General features: G+C 33.8%; 4 protein-coding genes across 4 annotated transcripts; 2 read left to right on the forward strand and 2 right to left on the reverse strand.

Annotated features, from left to right (window-relative positions):
* Positions 1 to 360: 360 nt before the first annotated feature.
* Positions 361 to 3169, forward strand: LOC104097807 (pectinesterase QRT1-like). Its single transcript, XM_009604426.4, has 5 exons — positions 361 to 647; positions 1685 to 1880; positions 2187 to 2390; positions 2502 to 2749; positions 2922 to 3169. Exons 1-5 carry the CDS (start codon positions 361 to 363, stop codon positions 3067 to 3069), a joined length of 1083 nt encoding a protein of 360 aa, XP_009602721.1. The 3' UTR covers positions 3070 to 3169.
* A 4807-nt stretch (positions 3170 to 7976) lies between these two features.
* Positions 7977 to 10857, forward strand: LOC104097805 (pectinesterase QRT1). The gene is made up of 5 exons (XM_009604424.4): positions 7977 to 8527; positions 9315 to 9510; positions 9584 to 9787; positions 9870 to 10105; positions 10551 to 10857. Exons 1-5 carry the CDS (start codon positions 8253 to 8255, stop codon positions 10696 to 10698), a joined length of 1059 nt encoding a protein of 352 aa, XP_009602719.1. The 5' UTR covers positions 7977 to 8252; the 3' UTR covers positions 10699 to 10857.
* On the reverse strand, positions 10833 to 15885 carry LOC104097806 (uncharacterized). Its single transcript, XM_009604425.4, has 6 exons — positions 14852 to 15885; positions 14264 to 14328; positions 14069 to 14191; positions 12253 to 12990; positions 11870 to 12086; positions 10833 to 11769 (listed from the first exon to the last, which is right to left on the reverse strand). The coding sequence occupies exons 1-6, from the start codon at positions 15144 to 15146 to the stop codon at positions 11183 to 11185; spliced, it is 2025 nt and encodes a 674-aa protein (XP_009602720.1). The 5' UTR covers positions 15147 to 15885; the 3' UTR covers positions 10833 to 11182.
* Positions 15886 to 16866: 981 nt separating this feature from the next.
* Positions 16867 to 19703, reverse strand: LOC104097804 (zinc transporter 11). The gene is made up of 3 exons (XM_009604423.4): positions 19059 to 19703; positions 17741 to 17793; positions 16867 to 17582 (listed from the first exon to the last, which is right to left on the reverse strand). The coding sequence occupies exons 1-3, from the start codon at positions 19522 to 19524 to the stop codon at positions 17055 to 17057; spliced, it is 1047 nt and encodes a 348-aa protein (XP_009602718.1). The 5' UTR covers positions 19525 to 19703; the 3' UTR covers positions 16867 to 17054.
* Positions 19704 to 21025: the final 1322 nt, after the last annotated feature.

The raw sequence follows: 21025 nt of genomic DNA on the forward strand, positions 1-21025 counted from the left end.
TTTAATTGCCCTTCCCTTTTACTAATTAACACTTTAAGTGTCCTCCTTTTACTTAATTTCATCGCGTTCTTCTTCTACCAGTAAAATTCTTCACATCTCTCATTTTCTCTTCTTTCTCTACAAGTTTAATAAAAAATCCCTGCACTTAATTAAATCAAGCTTCAGTCACTCCATGAACATGCAAATTACTACTTTCACTCTCAATAAACTGTAACACTATAAAAACAAAAAACATACCACGCTCTTGGTATTTATTACAATCACCTTTTCCTTACCTGCCCACGCCTCTTTACGTCGTCTTCTGTTTTTCATATTTTTCATAATACCCACGAACAATACAAATCCTGGCTTAATTTCAGCATGAACTTTAGAAACGTAATCAACATTTGGAGTTTGATTTTCTTCCTGTTTTTGGCAGATAGAAGAGTAATTTTGGCTAGTACTCAACGTTATATTACGTGGGATGATATTAAAGTGGATTCTAGTTCATTAGATTTGACAAATGAAAGATCGCGCAAGTCTCAGGGAGTGATCGCAGTTGATCAAAATGGTAATGGAGACTCTGTTACAGTTCAAGGTGCAGTTGACATAGTCCCTATCCATAATTCTCAAAGGGTTAAAATTTTCATTCGTCCCGGAACGTACAGGTATTTCCTACGTACTACTTTACTAATAAAAATTTAACTTAATATACATTAATATTATTTATTTAAAAAAATATTTGGACCGCCATTGTAATTTAACATGTTATGGGAAATATATAGTCTACTTTAAAATTTATTAAATAATTTAATTAGTGGTATCTCATTTTCTCACATTCTATTCCATTGTTGTGATTCTTATTTCAAATCTTCCTTTCTTCATCATATGTAGAAAAAATAAAGTTATGCACATGCTTAACAACATACTCCTAAATTATGCAAATAAGCAATAAATATGTAACTCAACTGCGATGTTTGTGGGATATATATTCATTTCCTATAATCGCTATCGTTAACAGCTTCTGTAATTGAAAAAAGTAAGATTTAGATAGCAATTTCATTTAATAGTTAGCAACAAATTTTTTCACCTTATGATATTTTCATTAGATTTTAATAAATTGTTTATACAAGTATGTTCCCATACCAAAATATTGTACTCCCTCCGTTTCAAATTATGTGAACCTATTTCCTTTTTAGTCCGTGCCAAAAAGAATGATCACTTTCCCTATTTGGAAACAATTTACCTTTATACAATGATTTATAGCCACACAAAATATATCTGTCTCATTTTACACCACAAGTTCAAAAGTCTTCTCTCTTTTCTTAAACTCCGTGCCCAGTCAAATGGGTTAACATAAATTGAACGGAGTATTTGTTATTTTCTTCACTATTGTTAGCATTAGTTGTCTGAGAAGTTAGTGAAAAGGATTTTTCGGACCCTAAAAGCTAAGATGTGATAGTTATAGGACTCAAAAGTTCATATTAAAGTCAAACAGTTCTTATAAGTTACAATATATTATAGTTAGAAAAATCAACAGTACAATTTTCGTATGCCTTTTCTTTCCATGTTGATTTTTTTCTCAGCCCGTGATATACGGGTGAGTTCATACTTAGAATCCTACTTTCATTCTTTCAGTGCAATATCTTGGTCCCACTATGTGAGATTTAGCTGTCTAGTTTAGTGAATATTTTGATATATGCAGAGAAAAGGTGTTTATTCCAGCTTCAAAGCCATTTATCTCATTCATTGGTGATGAGAACCAAGCTAGAAAAATCATTATTACTGGGAATAGCAAGGCCTCAGACAAGGACAAATATGGGAATGTGTTGGGCACTTACAATACAGCCACAGTCGCTGTAGAATCAGATTACTTTTCTGCAACTGGTATCACCATTGAGGTACTACTAATTAATCAATCAACATATTTAAAAAGACTCTTGGTGTTCAAGATTTAGAGTCACCGGGTTCAAAACTGTTGGGATCGAAATAATATGATGCATGCAGAAGCTAACAATGCAAAGCTTGTTGGACGATAAATTAAAGTATAAAAGAAAAATATACTAAACTAGGCATAATAATTTATTATGGTTTGGTCAATCAATAATTTATTATGGTTTGAGCAGAAAGCAGTGTGTTGGGTTGAACCTACGGAATACGCTTTAGTTTTGCCTCTGATTAGGACAGTCGCGGGTTTTGTTTTTCAGAACACTGTGGTTGCGTTGCCTCAATACAATGACATGCAAGCAGTGGCATTAAGATTAGCAGGAGAGAGAGCAATGTTGTACAAAGTTAGGATATTGGGATCACAGGACACACTTTTAGATGAGTCTGGTTCGCACTATTTTTACAAATGTTACATTCAAGGATCTGTTGATTTCATTTGTGGCAATGCTAGATCACTATATCAGGTTCATGATTTGAAATTCTTGATGATGGAAATTTTCTATCACCAGAGCAAACCTCACTCGTTTAACTTTTTTTAAGATTTGATTGCTGACTTTTGTTATTTCTTGTAACAGGGTTGTGATCTTTATTCTGTAGCCGAAGACAACATAGGAATATCAGGAGCAATTGCAGCACACCAAAGAAACTCAGCTGATGAAGATAGTGGATTCTCATTTGTTGACTGTAAAATAAGTGGAAGTGGCAGTATCCTTTTAGGCAGAGCTTGGGGAGAATATTCACGGATTATATACTCAAATTGCTATTTTGATGCTCTTATAACTCCAGAGGGATGGTTTGATTGGAACCAATTATCTAGACACAAGTAAGATAATTCAACTTCTAATTGAGTTTAACTTCCGGCGTAAAAAAGATTTATATTGTAAAGTCATCTAAAAGATAACTACCGCCTACGGATATTTGAACCCTTTTTAATTTAGATTGTTCCTGTAAAAGAAAACTTAAATCAAATCTGAGTCTTATTTTGTGGTTTGTAGGCATGCAGTGTTTGGAGAGTACAAGTGCAAGGGCAGAGGAGCCAATAGAAAAGGTCGAGTGGAATGGTCTAAATCTTTAAATAAAACCCAAGCTCAGCCCTTCCTCAATACAAAATTCATTGGCGGAGAGCAATGGCTCAGACTCTAGTTTCGTAATGACTTTGACAAGTGCAACAATTTTGAACAAACATTTTGTGACATAGCCACTGATCTTTTCAAAAGTGAGGTTTTACAAGTTTAAGCTAGCGTTTGGCCGTAGATTCCTAAATTTATTCTGAAAAATCTGATTTTGATAAAATTTGGTTTGAAGATGAAAATGTGTTTGGACATCTGTTTTTGGTGAAGTTTGGTTTGGAAAAATATGAAATATGACTTATACCCACAAGTTCTAAAAACTATCGCAAATACCCAACAGTACCATTATCAATAACATTCATTATATTATCGCAAACCATAGTCCTGAACATAAATAAATTTGATACAGAATTATCATTTTTCTAATGAACTACATGATACACTATCAGATAACCGAGAAGACGAAGCAACATCGTTACAATATAATAAATGGTGGGCTCTTTTATAAAATATAAAAGTTTGGGCAATTTTTAAAAAATATACTCTCTCTGTTTCAATTTATGTGAACTTATTTCCTTTTTAGTCCGTGCCAAAAAGAATGACCATTTTTCCTATTTGGAAACAATTTACCTTTATGCAATGATTTATGGCCATACAAAATATATGTGCCTCATTTTACGCCACAAGTTCAAAAGTCTTCTCTTTTTCTTAAATTCCATGCCCAGTCAAATGGGTTCACATAAATTAAAACGAAAGGAGTAATAGTGATATTTTGGCCCAAAACCAGCTATTGAGATGATTTTGGGATTTGGAATTTGGCCAAAATGTTGGCAAAATCTATGGTCAAACATGTGTTTGCCAAATAAAACCCAAGTTTATTTTGGCAAAATTTATGGCCAAATGGGTCCTAAATGTCTATTAACGAGAACGTGTGCTACATTTATACGAATGATTAACTTATATGCACGCACAGTAGTGAAAAGAGTGAAGTTTTACTCATGATTAAGTGTCTGTTAACTAGAACATTGTGTGCTGCGTTTATGCAAAAGAATTTAATTAACTTGTATACACGGGCAATATAAAAGAATTTCGGTGACCTGCCTTATTTTTCAGGTGACAAAACCTTTAGTTACCTTTAAGTAATCTGTTAGTGTACAATTTTTCATGCTATTAGTGTATAGTTTATGTTAAACCCTTGCGTAAAATATCATTCACTTTAAGCTAGACGTTGCAATCTCAAGTGACCGCAACAAGGTTTATAGTCATGTAATTACCACAAATTAAAAGGAAAAATCTACTCTAAATGCCTATTCAAGGCAATTTTAATTACCCGTTACTGCTCATTCTAATTTGTCTTACAATGTGTACCTATGCAATCTAAAGTATTTACCCAACTACCTATTTTTAAAATCCTTTCCTTTCTAATCCCGGATCACGTGAAACCCCATTAATTGCTCCAACCTATTTTCTCTTTTATTGTCTTCTCAAATATAAATAAAACATTTTTTCTTCTATCTTTCTCGTTTCATAATAGGATCTATGTGTCCATTGAATATTTTTTATTAATTTATTCTCCATTTCAAAATGGTATATAGTATATTATTATAACATATCTAAATTTTAGTATAATCGATGACGCACAAAATTGAGTTAATTAGATTATGTGACAACTGATATTATTTTATTTTAATAATTGAATTTTAAAAAAAAAATAAACTCTTTGCATACAACTGTATACCATGTTGGTATATCTATATACTATACTGGTATCATATATTAGTTGGAACATTTTTTGGTTGTATTAGCTATATTTAATCGGTACACTGTTTGATTTTTCTTTATTAATAGTAGAATAGTACAATATCTTGAATTTTTTAGATTTCCTTTATTCATATGTATTATGTAATTATTTTGATTTTTTCTTTATGCATTTGTTTTATATAATAGAATTATATACAATATCTTGAAATATATCATTATACTAATATGTGGTATGCTATTTTTTGATTTTTCTCTTTATGGATGTGTATTATGTAATAGTAGTATAGTCATATATAGTTGACTGAAATTAATTAGTAGAATTGTATTCCTTATTGGTATAATTATATGTCGTATTGGTATCATATGGTAGTTGGAATATTTTTTGGTTATTTTAGTTACATTTTTAAGTGAATTCTATTCTGAAATGATTTATATGATCATATTTTGCTGTGTTGGATTTTTTTGTACCTATGGACATAGATTTTGTGTATTATGTAATAGTTTTTATAGTTATATGCAGTTGTTGGAATGACCTCGTACAACTATATACCCTATTAGTATAGCTATATACTATATTGGTATTATATGTTAGTTGAATTCTTTTTTGGTTGTATTAGCTGCATTTAATTGGTACACTATTTGATTTTCTTTTAATAATAGTAATATAGTACAATATCTTGAAATACTTTATTATATTAATATGTGGTACACTATTTTTTTTATTTTTCTCTTTATGCATGTGTGTTATGTAATAGTAGTATAGTCATATAGTTGCCGGAAATTAATCAGTAAAAATGTATACCATGTTGGTATAGTTATATGTCATATTGGTATCATATGGTAGTTTGAACATTTTTTTGTTGTTTTAGCTGCATTTTTAAGTTAATTCTATTCTGGAATTATTTATATGAACATGATTTGTAGTGCTGGAATTTTTTTGTGCCGATGGATATAGATTATGTGTATTATGTAATAGTTTTTATAGTTATAGACAATTATTGGAACGACCTCATACAGCTATATACCTTATTAGTATACGGAATGAGCAAGTTATTTTTGCGAATATTTAACTTGCAATGAGAGCATGTAATTTTCTCATATTTTTATTGCATCCTTTAATGTTTTGGTACAATAGTATAGTCGCAGATAGTTATAGCAATATTCTAGAGCATATACTCTGTTGGTATATATGTATACCATATTGGTATCATATGGTACTAGAAGTCTTTTTTGCTACTTATACTTTTATTGCATTTTCCAATATTTTATTATCATTTCTATTCTAACTAGTATATATGGAGATTTGGTGGCCGTAGATTATGATTTGCTCCATAACTGGTTGTGTTACTGCTAATGGTAGAGTGTGTACTGATATTTGTAGGGAAGGAGATCAAGGTTTGCATGGCAATCACGTGGAATTAGAAAAGGAACAAGAAATAAAGAAAAGAAAAAAAAGAAAAAATAAATAAATGAGTTAAATTTGAGTGTGAAATAAGTTATGGTAGAAATAACAATAATACGATTTGAAAAAAAATAAATGAATAAAAGAGAAAAGAAAAAAATAAGAAGAAAACGAGAAAAAAGAAAAGGAGAAATGAAAGAAAAAAAAGGATAAAAGAAAAGAAGCATAGAAATAAAAAAAAAATTGGAGAAAAAAGAGAAAATTCCCCACAAAAATTACTATGGGTAGGAAATATAACTAGATTGATGGATAGAAAAATAAATGGATAGGTAAAGGTAAATAGTTTTATTTTTTTGGATAATTGTGTCATTCACCCAATTAAAAGGTCCATGTAAAAGATGAAAATCAATCTTATGGCACCTAAATCACCGTACATCGAACCTTTTAAACTAAGATGTGTAATATAGGTATAATAAGTATACAGTCATGTATAATTAATATATAATATCAATTTATGTATACCGGCTAGAAAAAATAATAATAATAATAATAATAATAAATGCCGCTTAGCTAAAATAAATAATTCATTGTACCGTTATAGAAATATCCATTTTATAAGAACGTACAAGTTGCATGAGCTTCTCATCAGTCCCTCTCAAAAGCAAAGAACTGAGCACTAGAGTTGTTCACCTAACTGCTAAGACACCAAATCCTAACACCATCATCTCATCTAAAAATCTTTCTGATAAATAGTTCCAGGGTACCATTAATTGAAGCAGAGGAGCTATCAGTTGGCTAGCCACGGGTATGATCTTAGGGGAAAAAGCGTTAGGTTGGGGATAAACCTTGAATAAAACCAAATTTTCTGTATCATTATACGAACGCTCTAGACAAATATAACAACTACGCCTTTATTTCAAATAGATTGGTCAGCTATATGAATTCTCATTAATCAGTATCGTCATGAATTGATTAGTTTTATGCTAACTGTCAATGTATCGACCCTTCTCCTCTATCCCCGATTATCTGAACGAGCGAGCTCTGGCGAAGTTATGAACAATCCAGACAAATACAAGGACAAATTGTCTTCCCTTGTGTGCCGTCCTAAAATGTTAGTACTTCAAAAAAGGTTGAAGATTGACGTCTACACCTTCTATGTTTTATATATATATATATATATAATTGATTGCTAATTCGAATTAAATGATAAGTAACAATCATTGTTGTAAAAAATTTTAACAGTGTCACTGTATATAATTAAGATGCACTGTAGTATCCACCAAAGTTAGTTTTTTCCTTAATTGATTGATTTAACTTATATGCACGGCCAATGTAAGAGCATTTATACATTTTTCCTTAATTAATTATATATGGTGTAAAGTTATTTATAAATTATCAATATATTTTAATATGTTGTACTTGCCTTATTTTTTAGGTTATCATAGATGATGGTTACAAGTTACACTCCTAATTAATATGGAAACGGAATGTGAATAGACATAATTTTCCGAAAAAGATTTTAGTTTCGGAACAAAGAAAATGAAAAGAGGCGCCGGTTATGAACAGAACATGTGATTCTAAAATCACGGCCTAATCATCTGTAACACTACAGACTCTCTTTATTTCCAGGTATAGTTAAACCACTGGGAATTAAAAAACAATATAAAGAGAAGGTGCTTTTAGCTTTAGAAGCATAACGGTTATATATATATATATATATATATATATATATATATATATATATATATACACACTCTGCAAAACACACCTCTTGGTGAATCTTGGAATTTCATAACTACTCCTTAACAAAAACTACCCCATCACTCTTTACATCTCACTACTCTTACTTAATCACCTTTCCTTATAACTTTCTTAACTTCTAATTCTAATATTATTATGGTTCTTGGACTTTATGTAACATGCATATTATAACATGCATTCTTAGAAGAATTTGTACTATAAAAAGTTACGTTGCAGTACTATAAAACCAACCACGCTCTTATATTTATTGCCTTCACTTCTTCCTTGTCTGCCCACACCTCTTGTTTACCATCTTCATTTCTTTTTCTTACGAACAATTTCTGGCTTTCGTGATGAATTTAAGTGATTTTAGCATTTGGGTTGCAATTTTCTTCTTGATTTGTGCTGATATAAGTCTGGCTCAATATTCTTACATTACGTGGGATGATATGAAGGTGGATTTTAGTTCTTTGAGTTTGAAGGATGAACGAGCACGCACTTCTCAAAGAGTGATAGTGGTTGATCAGAAAGGTGAAGGAGACTCAATTACTGTACAAGGTGCAGTTGACAAGGTGCCTTTTCATAATTCTCGAAGAGTTATAATTTACATTCATCCCGGAACTTACAGGTAGTTATTTTTCCGATGTACTTTATCATATTTGCAACTTTTAAGCACAAAGCAATCTTCTATTCATGCAAGGTTCGGGGAAGGGCTACACTCCAACGGGGTGTAATGTAGGCAGTTTACCCTGACGCAAAGATTAATGGCTAATTACACGGCTCAAACTCGTAACCTATAGGTCGATCACGTGGAGACAACTTTATGTTGTCCCAGGCTCACTTCAAATTTGCTACTTTTCCTTGTGATCAATTCCTTTGAGCTTTTGCTAGGATGTTAATATTACCCTTAATTTTGTTGTCTTTACAAATCTTGAAAGCGTTAGTATTGATTCCTATATGCAGTTTTTGCAGTATTATTTTGGCTGGTTTGAAGCCAAATTAAGCTTGAGGACGTGGGTAGTAGAGAAGGTTGACAGTTAACAAAATGGTACTGGGTTACCCCACCAACCCACTTCACAAAACCCCAAAAAAAGAACAAACAACCGTATTTAATTTTCAAGAACATGCTAGTACTTTATATTTCTGTCAGCCCATAACGCAATGGTGGTAGTATCCATTCTGTTGAAATTTTATTTTACGTGTGAATGGCGGAGACGTACCATTTCGTAATATATTGAAACATAATAACATTAACTGAACTATTAGAAAATAAACATCATTTTAGACAAGAAGTACAATTTTAGAACCTCTACAACCCCAGATAAACTTGAGTTGCAATTATAAGTTGACACCACTTTACCAAGCTTGTGATGTCTAGTTAACGTTAGCTGTCTAATTAATATTGTGACATGCAGAGAAAAGGTGCATATACCAGCGTCGAAGCCATTCATTTCATTAGTTGGTGATCAAAACCAAACGGCCAGAACCATTATTACTGGGCATGAAAAAGCCTCTGACACGGACCAATTTGGGTCTAAGTTAGGCACTTCTCGAACTGCAACTGTTACAGTCGAGTCAGATTACTTCTGCGCCACGGGTATCACCATCGAGGTACTAGCTACTTATATAATTGATCAGAGAATGAAATGACAATGTTTAATAATGTACTAGTATACGATTTCAGAACACCATTGTTCCAGAGCCAGAAGGTGTTGGAATGCAGGCAGTAGCGTTGAGATTAACGGGCGATAGAGCAGTGTTGTATAGAGTAAGGATATTGGGATCACAGGACACACTTTTAGATGATGCTGGATCTCATTATTTTTACCAGTGTTATATTCAAGGATCTGTTGATTTCATTTGTGGTAACGCCAGATCACTTTATAAGGTGTAGTATTAATCTCTAATGTTCTAACTTACTAGTGTACTTTCTTTCTTCAGAACTGACTTCTTTTTTCTTTTTACAACAGAATTGTACACTTCATTCAGTAGCCAAGGGATATGGAGCAATAGCAGCTCAGCACAGAAACTCAGTATATCAAGATAGTGGTTTCTCTTTTGTCAACTGCAAAATAAGTGGAAGTGGCAGAGTGTTTTTGGGCAGGGCTTGGGGAGAGTATTCAAGGGTTATATACTCCAAATGTGATATTGATGGTATTATAGATCCCAAAGGTTGGACTGACTGGAACTTACCTTCTAGACGCCAGTAAGAACAGTTCAATCTGCAACTTATGTTATTCTTAATCCACTAAGGGTGCATTTCTTTTTTGAAAAAATAAATCCGGGAAATTAACTTATTTTCTGAAAATATATTTGAAAAACATTTTTCGAGAAAAGCATTCATTAGAAGATAATATTGGCTAGCCGGATAGTGTTATATGAATTCTTTTATTATTGGAACATTCATAATAATAAGTGTTGATTAAAGCAGTGATTTGAAATTAAAAGTTGAGATTGTTGTGAAGAAAAAAGTCTTTCGTTCAGAATTCGAAAAAAGTCATTTTCCCCCTTTTGGTGAAAAATGTTTTCTTGAGAAAATATTTCTAGCAACCAAACACCAGAAAATACATCTTTTTCGACCTATCCCCTAGTTTTTAATCAGTTAGGAAAAGTAGAGCAGGCCTGAACTTCTCTGTTTTCTGTGTTTGTAGGCATGCAGTATTTGGAGAATACCAGTGCAGGGGAAATGGAGCCAATAGAGCAGGTCGAGTACCATGGTCCAAGTCTCTCAATGAATCTGAAGCTGAGCCCTTTTTGGATGTAAAGTTCATTGGTGGACAGCAATGGCTCAGACTCTGAATTTCACAACTAATTTTCTTTCTCCTGTCATGTCAAATGTAAAACAGAACTAAACTGGCTTATGGTATGAACCTCCCACTTTTATAGGTGTGGATCAGAATCCATCACCCTCAATTTTGAAAAGACCACACAAATTGTCACAATGCTTTTACCTTAAAACATTGCATTTTTAACATGCAAGGTTCTTAATAAGCAAGAGACTATTACATAGTGTGCAACACACTTGCAGAATAATTCGACTTAATCGTGGTACTAAGATCCATGTTACAGAGATAGTTGAAGATCCTAGTCACTAGAGAGATTCTAATTACTAGAGCATCTCCAGGTTCTAACCGGGGAAAAAAAATAAGCATACCGCCTGTACAGCTAAGACACCCAATCCTAACACTACAAGCAAATCTCATTCGCTCTCCATCTCTATGTACAATTAAACAGCACCAGGTACACTTGAAACAAAGTGGTATATGTTTCGGTGATAATCCCCTCACGCCACCATATTCATAACTTCTGTTTCACATTTTCTCCCATCAATCTCAGGTTCTGATGATTTTTCCCCGTTGATGTCCTCATTAATTTCATTGTCAATGTCCATGTTGTAAGAATCATTATCATCGCTAAGGTGGCAGTCTGTGTCATGCTTGTCATTGCTGCTGCTGCTGTTGTTATTACTATCATTCTCCTTTTCGTTATTTTCAGTTGAATGTTTTTCATCCTTGATCAAGTCCATATCTCTAGAGGCGTTATCGGTTAGTCTCTTTTCTGCAATATCATCTCCTTGCTTCTCATCATTGACACACACCGAATCTTTTGAATGGTCATCGATAGGTCTTGCTTCTGCAAAACCATGGACGGCTTCTTCATCCACACTAGTTGCATGAACTTTATGATCCATGGGACTAGCGTGCTGGCACTCCGAAGTAATACTTGATAATACAGAAACCTTGGTTTCTTGGATGAAAGAGACCATTGAAAGAATATCATTATTTGTCTCAATATCTACCCATTGATCTCCCACCCAATCCCTTGAGATTCTTAGATTCTTTCTGTCAATATTCAAAAACATCCTCTCACCTGATATCAAAGAGGAGAAAAGCTGGATCAATAAAAAAGGTCTATACCCACAGTGAAACAGCTTTAGCAACAATATTGAAAAACAAAAAGCAAAACTCACCAGGAACATAAACTCGATAGGTTTCATTTTCTGATTTGACTGTGTCAACAATTATTCCTTCCCACCAACCATCACTCCACCAAGCATCAACAGGTGCTCCCATGTCAAAGGCAACATCTCTCAGGTCACAAGAATGGAAAGGCCTGATTGTTGGACGGCTTGAGTTTCTCATCCCAAGTTTATCAGGCCTCGCTAGTCTAAATGTGGGGATCCATTCCTATCAAGTCGATGGAAGTGTAAAATTGATGTTGGTTTCTTAAAATGTAATAAAATAAAAAATGTGTAGTTTCATCTTGGTCAAGAATGATATAATTAATATTTTTACTCCTAGTTAAAGTTTTTAACATGTAATGAAAGTGCTGTGAAAAGATGCTGGGTCATACCTCAAGGTTTCCGCATCCATCTTCATCCTTAATATCATCATACCTTATCTTCATCTGTCTCCGAGATACTTCCAAAACTGTGCATCTGAACCAGCACCCTCGGATTCCACTATCTTGGCTCAGACATTCAATCTTCTCATTAACCACAAAATTAGGAGTATACCAAAGCTCGCCTCCAACATGCTTATTAGAGTTAAATCTCCTACTTAAGAAACCATTCCTTAACTTCTTGTAGGACTCTTCATATGCTGTCATCTGATGCTCCTTATATTTCTTTCTTGGCCTTTTAGCTCCAATTTTCGTATCATCCTTAGCACTAAACTCCTCGTCTTCAAAGAAATCTGGACTGAAACATGAGAAAATTGATTGATCAAGGTAGCCGCGCATTTTACCTAATTCAAAAGGTTTTACTCTGTTGCCCTTAAATTGTCTGAAGCAGAAATGTACTCTTGTTAGCAAGTCATTGGGGAAAACAGCTACACACTTCTCATAATGTTCCCGAGTTAAGACAATTGCCGGACCATCTACACACTCTGCACTAATGACCTGAGCATAAGGAGTAATGAAAACCTCTCTAGGGTGAGGATTTCTTAAAGAGATAACCCCTCTGACTTCCCTATTAAAGTGGAACCATCTCACTTTGACTTTTTTCTGGCCCTTCCGGTCCTCATACATGTCTTCAAGATATGCAAGGTAGTGATTTTCCTTTTCAGCCATGACAAAGACAAATGCGTGTACCTGGAACATGGAAAAGAAACAGACTAACAGCTGTAAACTAAGAAATATGCATGCAAAGGTAAAGGGCATACCATTACCAAATGGCATACACTTGAAAAGGTTCATTTGATATTTTACTTGTTTCAGGAGCTTAGATTGCAATCTATGTACAAGGCTCAAACCAGATATGCATGAGAAGGAATAGGAAGGTACAACAGATGAAGCAAAGCTTTGACTTATGGCAGTCAAGAGGACATTTTGAAGTGTAGAAGCACAAAATCAGTTACTATTTGATATTTCCACTTGTATCAGAACCTAAGTTGCTCGGACTGCTCGGACACGGGTGCGGGTGTCCGACACGGGTGCGGATCTAGAGGTCAGATCCTTGGAAATGTAAATTCTAAGATTCGGGGATATGGGTGTAGGGATCCGGCTAAAAATAACTCAAAAATATAAAAATATAAAAATATCTCTAAATTATGAGAAATTTTATGGAACATTTGCGTATAGCATGTAAAGTGTGGATTTCTTTTTTATTCTCAAGTTGTAGATAAATAAAGGATTGATTTCCTAGATAAGGTATGCTATTTTCTTCAAACTTACCCTAGTTTTGGTTATGATTTTGGAAGTCAAATTGTATCTCGTCTCGAATTTTTCCTTCCGTTGTGGTCAAAGTACCAAAATTGCTTGACCGTCTCGACCAAATGACAATCTTTGTATAAGCGCTAGCCCTGCATCATCTCCATACATTTCGATGCTTTTGCGCAGAGTTCGCAATTTGTCAGCATTAAAATTAGAGGGAACAAATAAATTTTATTGCCTCTTTGGAATAACAGCATTAAAGCTTGTTTTTGTCACTTTCAAGTTGGGAACTGCCAATGTTCTCAACAAGCTTATACTTGGTCCATGAACAACAAAATTAACTTTGTTTGGAAAGCATATATATACTTTGAAATACTATATTTTATCATTCGTTTCAAGTCTTTCACTTGAATAAGTTTGCGCAGCTTCTAAGAAATTTCAGGTGAAACATCTGAAGCATTTCAAGTGGAAAACTCATTAAAAGTGATTCCTCTTATTGTCAGTCCAGGAAACTTACTGCAATAGTAATCCCATTCCGGCAAAATGTTGGGTAGTGTTTGAGCTGTTTACTGCATATCCATGGTTCGCCTGACCAAACAATGTCGGAAGAATGTACTCTCAAGTTTCTTGTTATAGAACCCTGTCATAAAAGATCAGTCAGAAATCTCAAACAGCAACGAGAAGACGTGTTAGTGCTGCAAGAAAGGTGCACCTTGTTGCTTGCCATATCTGTTGGTTGGACACTGAATGCAGACATATGATCATCTTTTGGTGATTCTGCCATTACATGGAGCGTATGTTAAGCTTCTGTTTTCCCTTTACAATCCATATTCACAGGACAGCATTGTATGCAAATGTGTTTTTCTTTAAACATTCAGTAACTTAAAAGTCATTAATATCAAATGAAAAGCATATGCAGTGGATACTCCATTAATATTCAGACTACATCGCAAAGAAGGAAAACATTATAGAAAATCATAGATATCCGAATGTTTTACTGCATAAAAATAAATATCACAAAGAACTCCATTCGTCACATTTTTCTGGAAATTATGTGATGAGATTGTTGTAGAAAAAGTCAAAACCAATGAAGCAATGAAATATTTCCCATCTTCTTCTTGTGCTAAAGAAAACATTTTCTCAATCCTAATTTCCTGAATCTAAATTGATCTTACCTCTTAGGCAAACTATTTATGGTAAGAAATCAATTAGACAAACTTGTACGATAGATCCACCACATAATGCATAGCTAGTTGGTATATGTCCTTCATTAACCTAAATAGAATTTGACAGTACTTACTCAAAAAATCACTTTGTAAGTGCTGTTTTGATAGCATAGAGGTGAGCCAATTAACAACTTCTCTCCTTGACCTCCATCTGAAGCCAGCACAGACAGAATTCTCACCAGCATAAGCTTTCAAGAACTCATCAGAGACGACATAGAACATGTGCCTAACACTTCTTTCAGTGCCCACAACAGCAAGAATGGACTCCCCTGAAATATCCTTCAAGAAATAGTGAACCACACGGTGTCCCCTCTCTTTCGAAACAAATTGCTCCTTCCATTCAACAAAGCAGTGATCATTGTCACCCATCTTTAGAATACAACCCAAAAAATCAGATCTTTGCAACTCTAAAGCACCATAACAAGCTCACAGAAACCCTAATTCGTAAAATCTTGAAGCACTGTGCTCCGTGCCTAAACTAAACCCCCAAAATTGTCAAAAAGTAACCTTAAAACCCCTCAATTACTACCTCAAAAGGATGATCAGTTCAGAAAAAGGCACAATCTTGATAATCTACTACTATGCCTCAACCCCACCATAAATTAGCTTGTGGGAACTCAAATAAAAACTGGGTATGTAACAAAACTCTGAACCAACACCCCACTACAAAGATCTGTGATGAATTAGACACAAAAATCAAAACATTAAGGGTTTGGAGTCACAAAACCCCATATGACTTGAAGGGGGTTTTGCTGAAGAAAGAATAAAACAACCCAACAAGTGAAATAGGCATCAATTCTTGAAATAAAAGAGAGAAAAGTTAGAAAAAGAAGTTGGGTCCAAATTCCTTGGAGGTTCTCTAGGTGATTCTGGTCAAATGTTAGAGAGGAAAAGATTCTGGTTTAGTTTGGGACTGTACAAGGAATATCCAATGAAGAGATGTATTGAGTGAGAAAGACAAGATTTTGGTACCTGGGAAATAGCAGACATGGCAAAAGAGAGAGTTGCGGAGTTCACATAGCATACAGCTGATGGGAGAGGGAGGCAGGGGCAGAGGCAGGGCCGGTAGCTGGGAGAAAACAAAGTAAAACCTTCACATTAATGATCTTTTCCCTTGGGGGGAGATTTTATTGTGCAATTGGTTTACCGTCTTGTTCAAAGTAACTGGATCGTGGGCCGTAAGATCATTTTTGGAGTTTCAGATTCTGATTATAGGTTTTAGAGTGACTTCGACCCTTTCCTTTATTTTCTTTTAATACTTCGATCCTTGGGGATTCAATATGTTCACTTGTGCCCAGCATAGTTTGACTTTCTGTTAAGAGGGCCTCCGTTGGAATTTTATACATAGCTTTCTTTTTCTTTTCTGAATTTGCTAATGATCCTTTATCCATAAATAATTTTTCTGTTCACAAATACATATGACCAACCAGTATTTGAAAAGTGTTTCGAGTGAACTAAGAGCTATTTAAAGAGTGTTGAGGCAATGTTGGTGAAAATACTAGTAAAAAATTTGTTTAAGGAGTATTTGAAGTGAAATAGTAATAATTTTCATTGACAAATCTTTCAATTCAAATTTTTAAAGTGAAAATCAAGTTCAAATATAACTTCAAAGTATTCATTCTCAATTTAATCAAATATTGTCCAAACTCCTGCTAGTCACTTACTTTTATACATGAGTAAAGTAGATAATTCATCCATTATAAAAGGCGTTATTTGAAATCATGCAAATGTTGTCTAAAGTGTGAAAAATATCAATTCGGGAACAAATTGAATTTTCTTTTATAGATGCCAAGTCACTTTACATTTACCTCTTCTACTCCATGTTACTTGTTATTGGCAACACATGTAAAGATTTATATCTTTAATATTTGCTACTTAATATTATCTTACACCAAATACCACTCTTATGCTCAACTTTTACCCAACGAAACCATCACACATTACTATTTATACCCAATTAACAGTATAAAAAGTTTATTTGTCAAAACATTACAAAATTTTGAACTCATCTTATAGGCCAAAGTGAAAAATTTTATGATAATCAAAATTATTTACCCAGTATGAAACTTGGCAATAATCCACAAATATATTTGGTTTCTTGAAATCAATTCCATTTAAATAACAGGGGATAAAGACAGAACCCAGAAAAATCACAACTTTTAGTACTGTACATTTCACTCTCAATATCATGTATACCACCTACCTACCTTTTGAAACAACAATGGGATAAATTTTCAAAATAAAGAGGTAACTATTCTGCTACTGCTGCCAAACAAATCAAGTGTCCCATATCATCACCACAGCAATCACTCCAACACCTAACAAGACAGCCAAAAACTTGAATTGAGGCTTGTCAACTAAAACCATTTTCTGAGGTTTGTATCCCCTTGAAAGCAAATGATTAATGGATACATAAACAAAAACCCCACAAGCCAATCCCATTGATATTGCAAAGATCCAGTCTGCAACAACCCCTTGAGTTGTGGCATCAATTATGATTCCAATGGCAACACCAATTGGACTGGAGATGGCAAAGGCAAAAGCATATGCTGCACAAGATAACAGCGGACGATTAGGGATCATCCTAAGTAGAGCTATTCCCATTGCAATGGCAGCAAATATCTTGTGTAGACAGACAGTCCAAAGAGCTCTCCAAGCATCGGCTTTTGAATCTGCGACGCCAATGGCAATTCCCTCAAAGACAGAATGGAAACACAGCGCCACGATCAATAGGATGCTATCGCCAAGCGAAGATGCAGTTGCAAGAGGTGCTTTTGAAAAGTAATCTTCTCTGCCATCACAGACCTATGATATATAGCAATTGACACATATTAACTTAGCCACTCTAACAAGAACAGAATAGTGTCCAAAGTACTGAACTTTACAAATAGCTTTGCAGAATAGAAGGAATATGAGCACACAAAAAGGCTATTAGAGGAAAATAAATAAATAAATTCTCTAACCTGTGACTGCCCTTGTGTGACAATCCCATTGCCTTTTCCATTTTCAGTATCACCTGGAACAAAACATGGGATTTGAAGCATCAGCAGAGATTGCTTTATTGCATAGAGTTTAACTAATGTATACTAACCGTGTAAAAGCTTTTTACACTATCAAATCTTTTAAAAGGTAAATTACATGTAACTACTCAATAAGTGAAATTTGTAAATGGAAAAATAAGTGTGAATATACTTCTAGATGATATAAGTTAAATCCTATTGCAAAAGGGATTATGTGCACAATGGTTTGTGAGATTCCTACTTTTCTAGTAACAAGCGGTAACGGAGGCTTAAGCCATGATTTATCATTCAAGAATTCCTATTGAAAAACCTTAAGAATAGGAAATTCGGATGCAGTAATTATAACTAAACAGGGGTCAAGACTCTGCATTAGTCTTCTAATTCTTATAACAGGCGTGGAGTATTTTTATTCTGAAAAACAACACGAATCTGTTCAAAGCGAAATTGACCATGATGATTAGGGGTGGCAAAATGGATAAAAGAAAATAGTTATCCACCAATATTATCCATTAAAAAATGAGTTGGATAATGAACTTTTTAAAAATGGGTCAAATATGGATAAGAATTAATGAGTTTAACTTTTACATTTGTAAAGCCTCAAATTGTGAAACTAAAAATTCTCTCAAAAGTGATCATATTCAAAAAGCCATGGATATTCACCGGTTAACCTATTTTTTATCCGTATTAAATAAGGGTCCGGTCGGGTAATTTATCCGTTTTTGTATTATCCATTTTCGATACCCATATCCGACCCAACCCGCCCGTTTTGAAAACAATTAATCTACAAGTCTTGCCGTCATATCATGAACTATGAAGCTCTCCTGCTACGCCAGATTATAAGTAACTTGGAAGCAAGCAAAACTCCTATATTCAACCTCAAAGTTAGGTGCAGGATACTTTTGAAACAAAACGTATTTGATTTTAAGCAAAGCTCCAATTAACTAGCTTTGCTTCAAATTATGTCAAACAAGAGAATAACTATTGTTTTTTCGCTTTTTAAATTTCTCATTTCTTCTGGGGAAAAAAATTAAAATGCCACTAGTACTTTCAGCATCGCAGTTTGTTTGACGAATTTTGCTTATTAAGTGCTAATTTAACCAATTGTCGAAGCTAAATTAGATCAACTAACTCTTGTTTTCCGAAACTAAAATTTAGATATAAGAAAAGCTGCACAAAAAGTATATAGTCAAATTTTGTCGAATCAAAAGGGCTAAAACACCACTGTAAAAAGTTAGTTAAAAATAATAAAAGGTGCACGAACCTTGGAGCTGAACATCGTTGCTGTTATTCTGCTTGGCATAAACAAAACAGATAACACAATCAGCCAACATAGTAAGCAAATAACCAGCACATGCCAACATAAAAGCAAAAGGGTATTCTTTATTCGTCAAATCTCCAAATGTCTCATTTGAATCACTCAAGAAATGCATAAGTGCTGTCCCTAAAAACACCCCACCAGCAAATTGTGTTCCAAGAACCAAAAACCCTTCATTCCATTTCATAAAATAAGGTGATATTCCTCCAAGAAAAGTCCCTACGAACACTATAATCAAACACCATATTTTTACAAGAACCAACGGTCGAGATCTCAGATGGGGTTTATCGGAGGGTGCAGATGAGTCGGAATCTGCATCAGCATCTCCGTCGTGAGCTCCGCCGTGGGCAGCGGTGGAGATGATGAGAAAAAGAAAGAGAGTAACGAAAAGAAAGGGTTGATAACGTGCCATTGGAGTTTAGTGAAAATCATTGAGGGAAGATTGGAGATGTGTGTGTTTTTTATATACTGTAGTAGTTAAATTTGGAGAAATTTGGTGTAGTACTGCACGACAAAGAGATAAAGACGAGAGAGAGAGAAAATCAGCGTACTGCAATGGAGAAATTTGTAAGTTTGAGATAAAAATGGAACATCTGATGTGAAAGTACGGTACTACTACTTACCATAAATTCGATTGGTTGACGTTTTGGTGAATCTAGATATACGGTACTACTCATTTCCGAAACTACAACTTACCATAATTACTATTGGTTGACGTTTTTAATGACTCGTCACATATGCGTGTAATTTAGCTGGCGTTTAAATATAAATTTGGTAGAAATTTGGAAAAAAAAATTAAAGTTATTTCATCAAAAAATTATCTTTTGTAAATAATTTATCAAAAATTAATCATATTTTATGAACAATCAATATTTTCAGAAAAAATTGCCAAAATCTAACGGGAGCTTAATTTTTAACTTTTACAGCTCATTTGGATACAAACTTTTGAAGAATGATTAAGGAAAGTATATTTGAAAGAAAAATGACGTGTTTTCTGTCACGAAAAAAAAAAGGTTAAAAAGTTGTCCTTTTCAAAATTGGAATTTACAAATTCATGTGAGGTTTGGTACTAACCAGGCAAAGCTTGCTGCTGCGTCAAGTGTGAACCTCATAAGAATTAAGATGAGGCCAAAGACTTAACCATCATTAGAGCCGGGCAACTGCAGCGACGACCAAGACTTTGATTTTTCTCATATTCCACACCTTACCCAATCACATGCTGCAATTTCGTAGAATTAGGGCACGCATATATCGTGTATAACCGATAGTCCGAACCGATAAAATATTATTAAGTTATTGATATCGGATTATTGGATAAATAGTTTAGTAATGGTTTAATGTTATTTGACTTTTGGGTTATCGATTCGGATCTCGATTTGTCTAATTTTATTAACGATTTAACCGATAATCCAATAAGCTTTATCAAAAGTATAATTTTACTCATTCAGTATATAAAGCCACCTTATGTATTCATTCTCTCATATTAACAGTTACTCTCATTTTCAAACCTTAATCCTTAAGGTAAGTTTTAAACTTTTCTGAATTTCTCGTCTTTATTCTTCGATTAAGATTTTTAGTTTTAAACTTTAAAAAATTAATTGTTCAGATTTTTTATTTTTCTATTTGTTTCTTCTGTTGCAATGATTCTTTAGCATTTATAAGATTAGGATTTTATTATTTTTCTGTGAATTATGCCCACATGTACTGAATAGTTAGCAAGATTAAATTGTTGAATGTTTGATTACTTACTGCTACTAACTTATATCTTTGAAAATTGAGATCATTCGTTGGGATTTTCACATGCAAAGAAAGTTTTCATTTCTAAAGTAGAAATTTAATCCCTTTTTTGTTAAGAACAAAAAAATTAGTACCTTTTTCTTAACGGTATGATCATGATTTCTATAATAAAAATA

The sequence above is a fragment of the Nicotiana tomentosiformis genome, chromosome 7 (genome assembly GCF_000390325.3).
Source record: "Nicotiana tomentosiformis chromosome 7, ASM39032v3, whole genome shotgun sequence".
In the NCBI taxonomy this organism is placed as follows: domain Eukaryota; kingdom Viridiplantae; phylum Streptophyta; class Magnoliopsida; order Solanales; family Solanaceae; genus Nicotiana; species Nicotiana tomentosiformis.